The sequence below is a fragment of the Spea bombifrons genome, chromosome 12 (assembly GCF_027358695.1).
Source record: "Spea bombifrons isolate aSpeBom1 chromosome 12, aSpeBom1.2.pri, whole genome shotgun sequence".
Taxonomy (NCBI): Eukaryota; Metazoa; Chordata; class Amphibia; order Anura; family Pelobatidae; genus Spea; species Spea bombifrons.
The window spans coordinates 24,294,854-24,311,326 of NC_071098.1; the positions used below are offsets into that span (position 1 = coordinate 24,294,854).

Sequence of the window (16,473 nt, forward strand, 5' to 3'; positions counted from 1 at the left end):
CCCTTATCATTTCCCGTCTTGACTACTGCAACACTCTTCTGGTTGGCACTCCACTGTCTCGACTCTCTCCTCTACAGTCTATCTTAAATGCCGCTGCTAGGCTCATCTTCCTTGCACGTCGCTCCTCTTCTGCTTCCCCCCTCTGTGAATCCCTCCACTGGCTCCCAATTACCTTTAGAATTAAATTTAAGATCCTGGTACTGACATATAAGGCCATCCACAATACTGTTCCTCCGTACATTTCTGACCTCATTAGCAAATACTCTCCTACTCGATCCCTACGTTCCTCCCATTGGCTAAGGCTCTCCTCCTCACTCATCACCTCTTCCTTTTCCCGTCTACAAGATTTCACTCGAGCTGCCCCATATCTCTGGAATCTGCTCCCAAGGAACCTTCAGAATTCACCCTCCCTCCCGACATTCAAGAAACATCTAAAAACCCACTTCTTCAGAGAAGCATACATCTTAGCTGCTAGAACTTCCTTGTCATCGATACAACCACCACACTACCTCTCACCCTTTCTCTGTGCCTTATGTTTGTCACCCCATTTCCCTCTAGATTGTAAGTTTGCGAGCAGGGCTCTCTCCACCAAATGTATCGGTTTGTCTTAGTCTGTCAATTCTTGTCATATCCCTTGAATTTATGTATTGTATTAATCGCTGCGTAAACTGTTGGCGCTATATAAATAAAGGATAATAATAATAATAATAATAATTCTCTTTTTAATTGTATATAATCTGTTTTCTTTTTCAATCGAGGGCTGAAAACAGGACTGGTCTTGAGTTAGTGTCAAACTGAAAGAAACCTTATAGACAAATATGTTGTTTTTTTTCTGACCGTCAATGTATTTTGTTAATTTATTTCCAATAGCATGGAACAGGGATAAAACTCATACTTTTTATCACGCTTTGGCTGGCACAACGTACCAATCATTTCAAAAGGTGATTAGTCTTTAATTAACCTCGAAGATAACTCATCTGGAAAATTGGCTGCTTTGGTGAACATCCATGATTTGCTCATTTAGTAGGGCTTTGAACCCTGACTATAACTGTCAACACCTTTAAAGAGCCAATGGCCGGCTCGGCGAAGATAATGGGAGTTGTAGTCCCACAACAGCTGTATAGACAGCTGCATAATCCACTTATACGCCACCGATATGGTGATATATTTTCTGAATTGTCTACATTTTGTTATTTTCGTTGAGTCTCATTAAAAGACTTTATTGTAGAACCTTCTGTTTGTGACTTTTTTCCCCCATATTTGTCCTTGGCCATGTACAAACATAGAATTTGATGGCAGTTTAGACCTATTCCGTCCATCGAATCTGCTCGCTTTACCTGCTGTAAAGACTCAAGCCTAAACCAGCCCTTGGTCTCGTCTTCGATTCACGATAGCTATACGCCTATCCCATCCATGTTTAAATTCCTACGTGTCCTAAACGGTATCTGGAATTATTCAGCATGGTCAAACAAATCTAGAAGCATTGCCAACCAAACCACAAAGGACAGAGGGTGGTCAATACACCCAAGGAGGCATTGGGCACATAACCCAAGTGCTGACCTTCCCAGCTCTAGTAGACATGCACTCGATGAACAGTACGTTGGTGATGAAGTCATTGGTCCACGTGTAGGGCCAGCTTCATGGTTTCTGGAAAGGTTAGTTTGTTTCTACAGGAGGAACGTACCCAAAAGCAGGCAGAAACCGACATTCTATATTTGCATTTGCCGAAACATCAAGTACATTAGCAAACATAAACATCCCAATACACCGGATGCAAATGGCCGTGGAAATTTTACACGGAAGACACTTGTTTTCCACCAATTCTCCACCTTGGCCCCGGCTCTAGTTTCTAGCACCCGAGGAACACAGATATTTCTGGCAACACATACTGGTTACTAATGGCGGTACTGGAAACAAGAGCTCACTCACCTTCATTAATACAGACTCTGAGAGCTTTTCTCGGTTTACAATCTTTATCGCCACTTTCTGTCCTGTTATACAGTGGACTCCAAGCTTAACCAGTCCTGTATCAGAAAAAAATAATAGTTAATCACCGCAAATTAAAAACTTCTTTGGTACAGATGATATAAACACTGGGACTCAACGTTCCTCCTGCCCATCTCCTGATGTCCCGGGACTTTTCGTCTACACACCCACCATGCTCCTTCCTATTAGCTGGTTTCCGAAACGCAACACAACGCAACGCGCCCAGACATACTAACAAGATTACATTATATTTACACATGGATCAGAAGCCAATTCCATATCACTATTACAGTAGGAGGATAGTGAAAATTAACAATAATGCTGAAGATCCTACAGGTACAGAAGAGGACCCGGTTCTCACAACTTAAGAATTTACTGGGCAAAAAAAGGACATGAGCAAAAACCTTATTTAAACTAAGCAAAATAATTGGGTAAACTTTTTCAGATCGCTTAGTAAAGTCTCTGTTGAGTACTCACTGACCCCATAAAATAATAGGTTCTCTTAAACTTCACACTATTTGTTGTAAAGCTTTGGCTAAGCATCAAACCCCAAAAATGGTGATCCCCTGTGTATTCACAAAAATCTCTTCCATTGATTTCAGTTGACTGGCTGCTTAAGCAATCAGTGGCTTGAAAGTGGCGCCATGAAGAGGATAGTGTGTTACAGCTCTGGAGCTGCAGCTTCTACCAAAGGCAAGTAATGTAATGCTTAGTAAAGTGCTGCATGGGGCACTGGGCATTACACGTTTTGTGCATTTAGTGTTGGACTGATGTATTGGAACTACAGTTGAATATCACAGGGAAAATTATTATAATAGAATACAGAAAATATTATTTCAGTGTGAATTAATTATTAGTGAATCTATTGGACTTCTAAGTTCTACTCCTTAGAAGCAGGGGACTTAACCACCAACTCACAATCCAAGAAGTGCATTCTTTTCCTAGCTTCCAATCACATCAGCTGCTCTAAAAAGGTACTTAAAAAGCACTCCAATCTTTGTTATTTTAGGGTTTTTTTGTACTTCCAGCAGGATTCCCCCCTAGTTGTCATTTTTATTTGCTCGTTACAATATTCAATGTGACCTAACAGCCACCTGTCACCTGTATACATGTATAGAATCCAATGCTCTGATCATCTGCGCTGTCTTTTGGATGCCTTATCTACAGCAGGTAAACTAGAATTCACTGAGGTTTCTCTACCGTTTGTCTTTTAGTAAATTGGAACAGGATTCAGGAGATGAACCCTTAGGCATTAAAACAAAAACTCTTTGAAGGCGCATAACAGAAAGACTGTGACTGAAGCGTTAACACAAAGGTCGCTTATGAAAGACGCAGCTAATTTTCTTTTGGGGATTTACCAACGAAAATTACCATTTTGCGATCTGTGAGAATATTAAACATCTCTATACACAGAGTATTCATTTTATCATAAGACAACATGACAGATTAGCCCAAAGCAGACTTTTTATTTTTGATGTACCGATATTGCGAAAACGTCTTCCAGCCCCCTTGAAACCCGAACAATCCTAAATTATGGTCGTTGAGGGGACCTGAAATGAAAATCTTTTCTTGATGGATCTTACATCTTAATTTCTTATATGACTGTGTCTAGATATTGTTGTTAACCTTGATATCTTGTTGGCTCCAGCAGTTACATAGACCTAGGTCTACCCATGTCAACCGGAAGATGATCATGCTGGGCTTCCATCTAACCATGGGCAAAAGCTCTATATGATAGAATTCTGTATAAGCTTCCACTACAAAAAATTAAAAAAATATATCTCTATTGACCTAAGATTTTAGAGATACTTTTTATTTTTTTGTAGTTGAATAAAATAATAATAAAATATTGAGCTAAGAATTTACGGATGGTCTTCTTTGGTCAGCCCGACTCCCTCATTATGTCCTCAATTCCCTCAGCTGACCTACACTATACCTGCACCGAATATGTTTTTGGGAGTAGGTAGGCTGACCAACTGAAGGTCGTCGGGTCACAGTCCATCCAGTTCTAAGATGCTTTGTCAGGCTTTAGCCACAGAAATAACAATATTTGAAGAGCATCTGTGGATCTGACGATCAAGAAAATTTGTCTTCAAGAGCCAACTGCAGAGATCACCTGGCAAGCATATTTGTAACCATATTATAGTAATAAAGTAAAGTAACATAGTGATAAGTACTACAGACTAGAGGACTGCCAAAGAACTTGCGGGCGCGGGCGGACTTTCTGGGGCTGCGGGCAGGAGCGGGCGGTCAGGCACTGTACCTGCGGGTCCCGGTAATCCCTTTACCGCCTTCTCGCTGCTCCATTACAGTGTCTCCTATCTTGCTCCGCCCATGAACAATGCGGAGTCACGTGATGTGACTTCACTTCCTGTGACTCCACCTTGTTCCTGGGCGGAGCAAGAGAAGAGACGCTGTGAGGGAACAACTCGAGGGCAGCCTTGCAGGACTGAGCGGGAAATCAGGTAAGGAGGCGGGCGTGATTGGCCACAAATGTGGCGGGGGCGGGCGGGACAAATGTGGCGGGAGCGGAACACCCACATTGCGGGAGCGGGCGGGAGCGGGATTCATAACAGCGGGAGCAGGGCTCTACTACAGACCTCATATCATTGGTGACTTAATGTTAAGAAAGGAATATGAGAAGAAATACAATATACTGAAATTATCCAACAGGACGGTTACTCATTAACGGTTTGGTGCATTCAGTGCGGGTCCTTGAGCTGATGTGTTAGCATTATGGTTTAATATTACTGGGTAAGTTATTGCCACAAAATACTGAAAATCTAATTATTTTGCGAATTAAATTTTTAGTTAATCTATTGCACCAACCGAACTTCTAAGAAAAAAAAAACGGAGACTTTGGGAAGAACAATCAGCTATTTATTATATAGACAGCAAGACGTTAAACCAAGCAGGCTCATTTATTAAAATGTCTTACATTTTGCTTTCCCAAGGACATTTTAAGAATAAGTAAGAACATCAAAGGAGGAAGACAAGGAACAAAACCAGAAAGAGAAGAGGGAAGCCTGGAAATTGGCAACACATAAGCTGGCATCGCTGCAAAACAATCCCATTCCCAACGGGGTAATCATTCACTCGCCGAAAAGAACACTGAGCCTGCGTGTAGGAAGCAGTCATGACCTTGAGGATTCCAGTTTCTTATGTGCGCATTTGGCTATAGCAGCGTGATACCAGATCTACAGCCTCCATCGAGAAAGGGACAGGTTCTGAGAGACCATAGCTGGACAAGAAACTAAATCATGACGCTAAGCCTGTCCGACGTTCCTTGTGCTGGACATTTGGGACGCAAAGGACAGAGATAATGAGACATGATACCGCTTTACAGGATGCTCTACGGACATGGAATCTCCGAGAGATCACAGAGGAGGCCTTCCCTGAGCCTGGTGCATTAAACTGTGAAAAGAATCATATTTCTAATTTAATTACAAACAGCTAATATAATCTGCATTGTTGTATAAATATCATTGGAAGTCTTTATTGATATAATGATATTAGTGGAAGAATGTCTCATGTAGAGCTTAAGAATGTGAATACGCAGAGTTTAAAGCAGATGCATATAAATCAGTGTGTAGATATATATATAGTCGAGCCCTCGGTTGCCGATGTTTTTTTTTTTTTTTTGGTTCTCTTTTTAAATTGTCCAGAGATTAAATTCAACCAATAGGAGAGCAGGAAATCACCAAACCATAATTTGCAGGAAGCACAAATACTATGGGCGCCGATCCACGCCGCTTGTGTATCTGTTGCTTTTAAGCCCCATCCCATAGCCAATAAGAAGCAGAGTGGGATTAATGATAGCCCCCAGCACACAGTGGATGGGAGCATTCCCCCTTTTCAGGTTTCCTTTTAAACTCCAGGGCCTGACTGGCGATGGCGGGGTAGCCCTGGCACTTTATGCCTCTGGCCGCACGCTGTGTCGCCCGATCTGCCGCTAGAGTAGCATATTGGGTCAGTACGTGGCTCTGTTAGCCAGCAGTCCTCCGGGCATTTGCCGGTGTGCCAGGTTGCCACTCCGGGGCCTGCAAAACATACAGCATGGTGTACGTAGTATAAGAGCAACATTAAATTAACCTAGACTCTGAAAAGTGTCACGGGAGAATAGATGAGACTAGTATAAGCTCTGTTTAGTAGATAATGAACACTCACAAGCAGGACACTAACACAATTTAAGCTCTGGGTAATTCGGGTCATTTTAACTGATGATGTCACTAAGAGTAAACACATCTCGTAGCACGTGATATACCTACCGTCACTCAGCTCCAGCTCTGGCTTGACATACGTCATGGGGGGGAATTAACAAGACCCCCTCATGCACGTGCGCCAAGCACCTTAATATGCCTTGATTATTTAATGGGCTGCCCTGGACCCTGGAGTTTCTCATTAATGGAAAGTGCTGAGCGTGTGACTGCTAGAGGTAGACTATGGGTTAATCACCTGCATTGCAATTTGCAAGACGTTCACATTCTCTATGCAGACAAAACCAATTCAGCTCATTATAATGTAATTAGCAGATAGAACATAGCTGAGGGTGTTGTATATAAACAGCGTATACATAATACATTCCGATAGACCTGATATTATTCATGCGGCAGGTAACATGGGGCTCTCTAACTGCATTTCCCAAAGGGCTGAACAGATCCGGCTGTGACGATACACAGCTTTCCACAGATGGTATCAGTCAAAATGAATGAGGAAGCGTTTGCAACACCTGTGGGAAAGCAGGGATCTTCCTAAATGAATATTAATAATAAATGTTAAAAGGAAAACAGTGATTTGCAATTATTTTCATTATTTGGTCAGCGGGGGAGAAGCCTTAAGAGTATGAATGTGGAAAATTTGCAATTACGATGTAATAGTGTGTCTAAAACTAAATGATCTAACTTTATAAGTATCAGGGATGTGATAGCCCTGGTTCTATAGGCCAGTGACCACTTGATGACCATACCTAGGAAGTCTCTGGCTCCAGCTACCCGGAGTACACCCTTGCGGGATGCGGGTAGGAGGTCTCTCTGGCTTTGGTGGGCGGTCCCACTGATGTCGCGGGACACACGCCATTTTTTGTGAAAAGTGGAGCGTGTGGCAAAGCCGCTCCTGGGACCAGGAGTTTCGTCGCAGTGACCTGGAGAAGTGGGCTTCACCTGGAGTCTTGGGGCAAAACCCGGAGACTTCCCAGGTAGAGTTCCCAGGTATGGCCATAAGGCAGAGTCCTCAATTTCTGTTACATAGTACATAAGGTTGAAAAAGTTTAACCCTTCCACCTAACCTTCCTACTCTTGATCCAAAAGAAGACAAAAACCCCTAATTAAGCTACTTCGAATTCTGCCATCAGGGGGAAAAATTCCTTCTTGACTCCAAAAGGCAATCGGATTTCTCCTTGAATCAAGAAGCTCTTACATATTAATTCTATTTATAGCCCTGTATGTCATGCCTTTCTAAAAAAATATCCAAACCCCTTTTGAAGGCATCTAATGTATTTGATAACACCACCTCCCTAGGCAGTGAATTCCATACCTTTATTGTCCTCACTGTAAAGAATCCCTTCCTTTGTCGTCTATGAAATCTCTTCCAGTCGCAGAGGGTGACCTCTTGTTCTTTGTATATTTCTGTTAATAAACAGGTCACTGAAGAGCTCGTTATATTGGCCCTGCATATATTTATATAATGTTATCATATCCCCTCTGAGACGCCGTTTTTCTAGAGTATATAATTTTTACTTTTTTAGTCTCTTCATAACTAGTATCTCCCAATCCCCTTATTAATTTTGTAGCCCTCCATTGCACTTTTTCTAGTTCCATAATGTCCCTTTTAAGGACCGGTGCCCAGAATTGTACCGCATATTCAAGGTGAGGTCTCAATATCGATCTGTAAAGAGGCAAGATGATATCCTCCTCCCGTGAATCAATACCTCATTGTATGCATGCATGTTGTATTTGTATGTGCTGCAAAATACGTGGGCCATAAGTGTTAATAATAGTTCACATATAGGTATGTAACATATGATGACAACATACCTCTTTCTACATCACACCTCTACATGCCCACCCCAAGGCGAATATGTTGAATACTAGCATACCTGGGAACTTCCAGGCTCTGGCTCCCCAGAGCACTTACTCTTCAGGTGTGTGGGTGCGTGGGTAGGGGCCAACATCATCGGCGGGGGGGATTATCAGTGGGCAGAACAGATGCTATCTGTGGGCTATCCCCAACCACTTAATATTTCTATGGGTATGGAGATGGTCATATAGATATTGGATGTATGGCTCCCAACAATGAAGAATGTTATGGTTACTGGTTACTGTACATACTTTTGCTATACTGTATGAAGTAACTGTAGGAGTCGATACTGAATAAAGGAATTTCTATTACTTCAGGAACATTGCCCTTACTGAATTATTGATGATTTTGTGAATCCATGTGTCTCTGACATCTTAAACATACCATATTCCAATTCAACCATCCCTTTTCTGAAACTGAATGGAAACAGGTCAAATTTCAACAATGGTTTAACTCTACTGTATCAAAACAGTATTTTCATTCAAGAGGTTAAGCGCACTGATTTTTTATTTTACAATTTTTTGTGGATGTTATTTTTTCAGTAGAAGAGGCAAACATTTTTCGGTGGATTTCATGACACATTTCGGCCATGCCATGTAAGAGGTTATATGTATACCTGGGAACTCTCCGGGTTTCTCCTGGAGTCTCCGGGTGAGGTGCTTCTTCTTCAGGTCACTTTGTATCCAGGTTGTGGGAGCGGAGTTTAGGAACACACACTCCCCACCCTATTCTCCTCCCACTCCCATACAGCCCTGCCCTTTTAGACTGTAATCCCCACCCCTCACATGGCTGACCTCTCCCCTTTATACGCCACCTCCCCTCATGAGGAAGGACTCTGGATAGCCTAAGCCGGGAAGTTCCTTGGCATGTCTATATGTTCCTCGTGCAGCAGTTCTCCCTTTGGTGTGCAACGGCCTGCTGGATACACGCAGCAAGAGTGTAAGAAGATGGCGAAAAAGCCACTGGCCTTAAAGAGCCAAGGCTGATTTTAATTCCTAGTCTGGCTCTGCAACCACAGGTATACATCACCCCATACCCCACCATACATCCAAAAGAGATACAGATACTAATATTACAGATCTAAACCTTTTCTTAATTTTTATTTTCGGTTATACGTTGGAATTTATTAAAGATCATGACAGCGGTTGTATTATTTCGATATAATGACTGATGTAACCCTTTCATTTCCAGATGGGCTAGCAGCGCATTGAAAATACCATCTGTGACCCAAGTAGAGGCTCATGGTCTTGAGGTAGTGAAGCATTGTGTCAGAGGAATGTGCATCTCCTTGCAAGTTAATGTATTAAATCTGAGAGAAATGCTCAGTTGGAGGGCATGATTTCCATTTTATACCTGGAAAAGTTGGATTTATCAGTTGCGGGAACGTGGAGGATGATGTCACATTGAATGTTTCTTTAATAGGACTGCTCCGTAACCTCCATATAACACAGCATGTGTCTGAAAACATTATCTTGTTAAATTGTATCTGTTTGCGTTATGAGCAGAGCCAGCGAGATATGGTCAGGGATAACCTAAGGCTATATTTCTGAAAGTGTATCATGCCATCATCATTTATTAAGAACGTGCATGTAAGGGTTAAGTTTTCACTACATAAGGGTGAAGATCGATGGCGAGGAAGAGGACAATGAACCTTGTCGTCCTGAAACTGATTCATTCCCAGTAGATGCTCCACCGTCAAATTTATATGGGCAGAGCCTTTAAAGGAGCTGTTCCACTTAATCAAAATATAACTGCACTAGTAATAATAATATAGCGTGTTAAGCACATAATCTTCTTTTTGAAGGTTTAATAACACAGAACGGAAATGTTTTAAGACGCTTGGAAATAACCAATCCATGTCTGCTTTTGTGTCACATGACAATTAAGAATTATCTGCCAAAATTATGAATTATACAAAAATTCACTTGTTTAAAGAATTATCTTGGGGAAGGGTCTGGCCATTGAATTGTGCTAGAAATTGTGTATCTAATGTCATATTTAGTTCTAAAAATGTGTTCAATTCAGCAGAGAAGGTGGAACAGAACCTTTAACTCTGTATTATGCAGATATGCCGGCATGTTTAGCTAAGGACAAATGAGTGGAAGGCATCACCGGTAGGCAGCTGTTCCCAGGTATAAAAATGCTAAAGCCAAGATGGTAGACACGCCATTACTGTAAGAGTTCACTTAGCAGATAGATTTATAACCCTTCACTAAACCCCATGCTTAAAAAGACAATAACCCCATTGGATATTTCCTAGGTTTCTTTGGACACTGAACTCAGTAGGGTAACTCTATACCTGGGACTTTGCAAAGATCGGAATAGGACAAATCGATAACCAACCTTCTAGCACAAATTAGGCTGAAATCACCTAAAACGTAGGTCCAGCTTGGTTACCAAATCATAAAATGATCCCGCAAAGCAACCAAAGAGTAAAGAGATTTAGAAACAAATTACGAAGTAACAGAAAAGTATGTAATGGAAGGACAGTTCCAGATTTTAAAGGTGCTAATTATGTTTTCTTAACATATTGCAATCCATTGTGACACTTGACAGATGCGTCATGTCATATCTATCAGGTCACTGTCCCAAGCTTCACAGCTAGAAGAAGGAAACATAGCAGGCATGTCACTCTGGAACCAGAAACGATCTGGAGCGATTAGGTCTGTGTATGAGATGGAAGTCAGAATTCATATATCAACCAAGCTAGGTCCTGTTGAAATATCCAAAGAAACTTCTATAGTAGACATTATATATGTGATTCTACTGACTAAAGGGAGAACAGAGTGTATTGTCTATCTTCCAAAAATGCTAACTTCAAAATCAGCACTCTAATGTATCTTTATTAAACATTTTGCGACCGAAACACTGAATTTATCGTGGATTCTGGAAGGTCGGGGATATAGGGAAATATGTAGGTTGGTCATGTATCACGTAATTTCTTCATGTGACATGTATGGGATGTGAGAGTCTTTTGTATGTGTGGGAAACTCAGAGAGGGGTATTCATAGAGAGCAATTCAAGTTCAGAGACCTACATGAGACCTACAAGTGACCCTACATCATTTTCTGTGTTGGTCCAATAAATGATATCACCTTTGACCAAAGACTCCATCTTTTGAACGTAGCAACCAAGAGAATACGTATGCAACTGGGTGATTCAATATGCTACTATGGTGACCAGGACCCTTTTTCTAGCAGAATCTGCTCTTTATAGGGAACCCTTGTGGCTTTTGTGTGTATAGAACATGTACAGTAAGGGTTGTTAACTTTCTGTTGAAGATTCGTACGGCCTCACCCTCCAGAACTTTTGTAGACCAACCAAAAAAACATGGCGTGCTTTACCTTTGAAACTAGCTTTGAAACTCTTATTGTCCAACAAAATAGTTTAAGCGCACTGTTGCCCCAGTTAGAAGGAGAACTGTATTATTGTCCAACTATTTAAGTATCAAGGACACGGATATATTTAATTAAGACTATCATGTTAAAGTATTTATTGTGATCACATCTATTGAAGAAACAGAGAACTTCAACAGAAAATTTACAGAAATGTTTCACAAAGCAACATAGCCTGTGTTGATAATCAAAAACTCTGTTCTATGTTTCCCGTTGCTGGTGAAAGCTTAAAGAATTCATTCTGTATTCATGATTTTAGCTCATTCATAATTTTTGCCATGAACACTTTATTGTCATGTGACACAAAGGCAGCCAGTGATAGGGTATTGCCATAGAACCTGAAAATGTCTATTAAAAAATTAATTAACGGGTCTGATTATGTTTATTTGCTTAGCATACTAGAGAGAGAAATTAGTTATTTTTCCAAGTGGGGCAGACCCCTTAATTGCTAGAAACAAGTTTAGTGTTATTGAGAATAACATTTCATTTGACTTAGAGGAACGATATAAAGGCAAAAGCATAGGGGTCATAGTTTGTTATCCCACCTATGGATAAGGGGGATCCTTCATCAAACTCTATACCCACAGTATTCCGAAACAGTAAAATGTGAAGAATTTTGTATGAAAGGAAGCCCAATAACTGTATATTCTGCCCTGGATTTCCCAAGCTGCTCCAGGAGACGTATTTGGCTAACAGCGGCCATCGTTCACGATACGTTCTGCATGCTTCCACAATATTTGACAAGTCTTGTATCAGGAAGATTCTCAATTATGGGGCAACACAACTGTGTCATTTGTCACTGTCTGAACGTAACATATTCTAGCAGAAAACAAATAAACATCCTTCCTTTAATACCGGGCTGATCATGCAATCCATTTTGCCCCCTAGGAATAAGATCGGTGCTTGTTGGCGGATACCATTTATTTCCTGCAAAGAATATATATGTCCATTAATACTGTGCAGGACGCAATATTTAACGCAACGTGCCAGTGTGTTTGTTACGCTTTCCTTAAAAGACCAACATGAAAATGCGCTAAAAACGCACATATATTCTAAATGGAAAAGCTGCTCTTTTGCACCATGTGCCCATTCTATTATTTAAAGATTTATAAACATATATGTGTATATTGCACCGTTTTCCTCCTTTTTTATAGTTGAATTGTTATATATATTTTTTAAGAAAACAACAACATTTTTCTTTATTTTAAGCACCTGAAAATTGACTTAGCTTCTGCACACAATTGTAATAAATACTCAGGGCCAGATTATTTGGGACCCTGGAACAGTTAGACAAAAAAGCTCCCCCTGTTACTTCCCCCCCTTCCACTTGGTACTTACCACATCCAACGCTCGCCTCCATGACATCCCTCGTGGCCAGAAGCTCCCTCGCTGTTCTGCGCGCCCGGAAATGACATCACTTCCTGTCGCACAGTGTCAGTGAGGGGGCATCGGTGCAAGAGCTGGGTTTAAGAAGAGCACATGGCGGGACCCAATCAGCTAATTTAAAAATCTAGTGGGGAAAAGACTGATTTTTTTGTTTTTTAATGTCCATCATATTCTTTTTGTTGTGCCGCTGGTTTATTATGGTTACTATCAATGTCGCCTATAGATCTAATGTCAGACAGCATTCCGGGCGCAGAATAATGAATATGTCGTAATGGTGAATGCGGTTACTTGAGGCATCATTAATTGGGTTTACAATGTATATAAATAATATGTATAGCGCTAGGGCTCAACGACATAGCAACTGTTAATCATTTAGGGTAAGGAAACTAAACATTTAGCTATGGGGACTGATCAGTATGGACATTAGAGATAATGTGAGAATGTTGTACTTTCCTGGGAGGGTGCTAGATAAATGGTAAGATAAGAGTCTCTCGATTGCAGTGGGGAGTCTGGAGAGCGCAAATAATCCTCCCATTTAAGTAATATAAACATTAAAGTGTGAACCCCTATTAACTGACCCCCACCGGACTGCATCCGTGCAGCTGCTTAATAAAATGCTCTCCTAAAAGTGCCTGTTCCGCCCACTCCTATCAAGGTTTCCATGGAAACTGAAAAGCAAAAAATAGCTCTTCTTATGCCTGATATTCTGTACGTGTTCACGACAATCCAGCCTTTCCTTGGAAAGAGGAGAGAAGTGGGGACAGGAGGGGGGGAAAGGCAGCGAAGAAATAAGAGCGGTATGAAACGAGGGAGTCAGCACCATCATATATAACGAGGGCAATGCATTGAAGAATACGGATAAGGTGAGGCTCGGCAAGGAGAGGTTGTCCTTTTGGCTGAGCCTCCTGGGAGTTGTACAACAGGGTCGAAAATGCTGTTCCATGTAAGATTTTCAGCTGGGTCCCACCAGGCTCCTTTAAGTACCAGACGGTCAAGGGTTGTAGGTATCAGGCGTATGGGGCATCACTGAGCAATCGAAGTGACCTGGTATCTTTAATTTTAGAAAATCTTGCCATTAAAGTAGAAATTCAATGGGAAAAATATTCTTCTCCTTGAGCATAATGTACAGTGATGTAGGTTATCGCTAAAAAATATTTCATTTTGTTCAGATAAACTTCCTTTACCTGCGGACCTGGAGGCCGCCATTGTTGTCAGTCATGTGATATTTTGGGTGTCTTTCCCTGCTCAAACACCACACTGACCTGATGCTTTATGGCAATGCTAATGAAGTCCGTTTCTGCAAAGATTTTCATTGGTGACTGCAATAAAGTTATTCTATTTTTTCGGGGGGGGGGTGTTGTCAAGTAGATCACAGATAACAGAGCGATAACTCATACAAATGATTAATATGAAGCTGCCCGAAAACATTATATTATAGAAAAACTATTAAAAAGAAAAAAGGCATCATAACATTTTAAACACTCAACACTAGTGAGAAAACTATTTGGCGGGAGTTCCTCTTTAAGAATTCTTCACCATAAAAAGTAATTTTGCTTTTTGGAGAGAGAAGAACAGGTTCCCAACGAATCCAGAAAACCACTTTTAAAACTACTTCACCGATAAACTGCACACCTAACAGAAAACCCGGGACCGGACGAGACATTATTAGAGAATAAAGGATTATTATTGGAAATATAAAAAAATATAAAAAAAAGGAATCAGGCAATTAAATAATATGTTTAAACAAGAGTACAGTGGGCAATACAAAATATGGGTAGTAGCCAAACGAAGAATGAAAAATAAATTTATAAACTAATGGGAAGCCAGAGATATGGAGACGGGAAATGAGGTGTACAATGCAGAAAAATTCCAGTAGTCAGCAAAGTAAAATACATCGGGTACGAACATGCGGCTTCCTGTAACTGATATCTGTAACTCTTTCTATGCTTTAGATACATCGTCACAAAACAAATACATTTGGAGCCGAAAAACCTTTGCCAATTATTATATTTTTAAAGGTAAAAATTCTTATTTTATTTTCAACCCCCCCCCTTTTTTTTTTAAACGAGGATATACATATGGCCCCCATCCCAGTGCTGGTCGTGATTCACCCCAAACATTTTTTGGGTTCCTACACCAGGAACAACGTATCTGCAAAGAGTTAACGGCTAAAGATTCGCGAGAAGCGGCATTAGGGATTTAATGAAAGACCTTTTGGACTTGTTTTCACGTATCTAGATATCAAATTCCGACACGGCAACCAAAATCTCCAGTTCGTAATGTTAGCTACGCTGCTTTGGGACAAAAAAAGGTTATGAACTCAATTTATTTCCTGTACACCTGACTGGCCAGACATCTTGTGCGGCCCCCCTAGGGTTTTCCTGGTCATTTTCCATAGAATCAATGCACACGTCTCATGCAGCATCCTCATTAATAAACACATGCAGGGCTATTTATGCACCAAAAAAAGGAGGTCTTTTTCTACTGCCCCTAAGAAGCGAAGGTATAATATCTTAATTAGATCCTTACGTAATTTAAAACTAGACATTTGCCTTCATGCGATGTTGAAAGGAAGACACCGAAGAAAATGGGCTTACTGTGTTACTAAATCTAATTAACTCCACCGTTCTTAGCGATTTGCTCATTCATGTAACATATCAATACCATTTTCACTGGAAAGCTAAGCCGCACCATATAATCTGTAGTGAGTACAGAGCAGGGTTTGATAAATTTATGTTGAATTAAGAAGCCAATCAGTTTCTTTTTGGTAGGCGCTAAGGGAAAAAATAAGAGCCGTGTACGTTCAAGATAAAATAGTTTTACAAATCGGCGCCACCAGTGGGGGTTGAGGAAAAACACCCCCGACGTCTCATATGTACTGACCTTAGGATGCCAAAGAAATCTTCATTAAGGGAAGGCTGGGACATTCTAGCCCGGGGCAGGCAACATACAGACTCACACACTCACTCTAACACAGACTCAAAGAAGTATCTTGGCTAGGCGCTGCCCTAGGCCTGACCCTGACCAGCACTCCAGCCGACCCCTACCATTTACCTCTGTGGGCGCTCTCTGCTATGGAATGTCATATTGTGGCGACATGGAGGAAAGTCTATCATCTCCCCAACCCAACCAAAGATAAGTGGCATGCCAGGGAGCCTGAAAACCCAATATAGCAATCAGGCACCCAGTTCAGCCTAGGCAAGAATACACCACTACACGCACTCACATTAACACAAACAGTTACACATACATGCTCACATTAACACATGCACTAACGCACATATACATACTAACCTCTAACACACAAACTTACACTAAAGTATCCTCACCCCATCATACCCCATTCTATCAATCACATATCACACTTTTACTGCCAAGTCACGTTACCTGATCCCCACCTCTGTGAATAGGTCAAGTTGGGCCAGCCCTTTTTTGAAGATTTTTTGACCAGCCGGGGGAGGAGAGGGGGGGGGGATTGGCCTCCTGCCTCCCAGTCCAGCCCACCTCAATGGAGGGATTTTAGGAAATAATATATGCCGCCTGTCCCTGAAATATAAATCTAACTTAAAAACTGAGCAGTAAATACAATTAGTGATAATAAATGTGATAGCTTATAGTCTGGATTCAATAA

The 16,473-nt window shown here is 41.1% G+C and overlaps 1 protein-coding gene across 2 annotated transcripts in view; it reads right to left on the bottom strand.

Annotated features, from left to right (window-relative positions):
• The window catches only part of BRSK1 (BR serine/threonine kinase 1), an 83,961-nt gene that overhangs the window by 33,296 nt on the left and 34,192 nt on the right, over positions 1-16,473 (bottom strand). For both annotated transcript variants that reach the window (XM_053452571.1, XM_053452570.1), the window contains exon 2: positions 1,930-2,024. In XM_053452571.1, the coding sequence (XP_053308546.1) occupies positions 1,930-2,024 (95 nt within the window). The remainder of the gene's footprint in view (positions 1-1,929; positions 2,025-16,473) is intronic.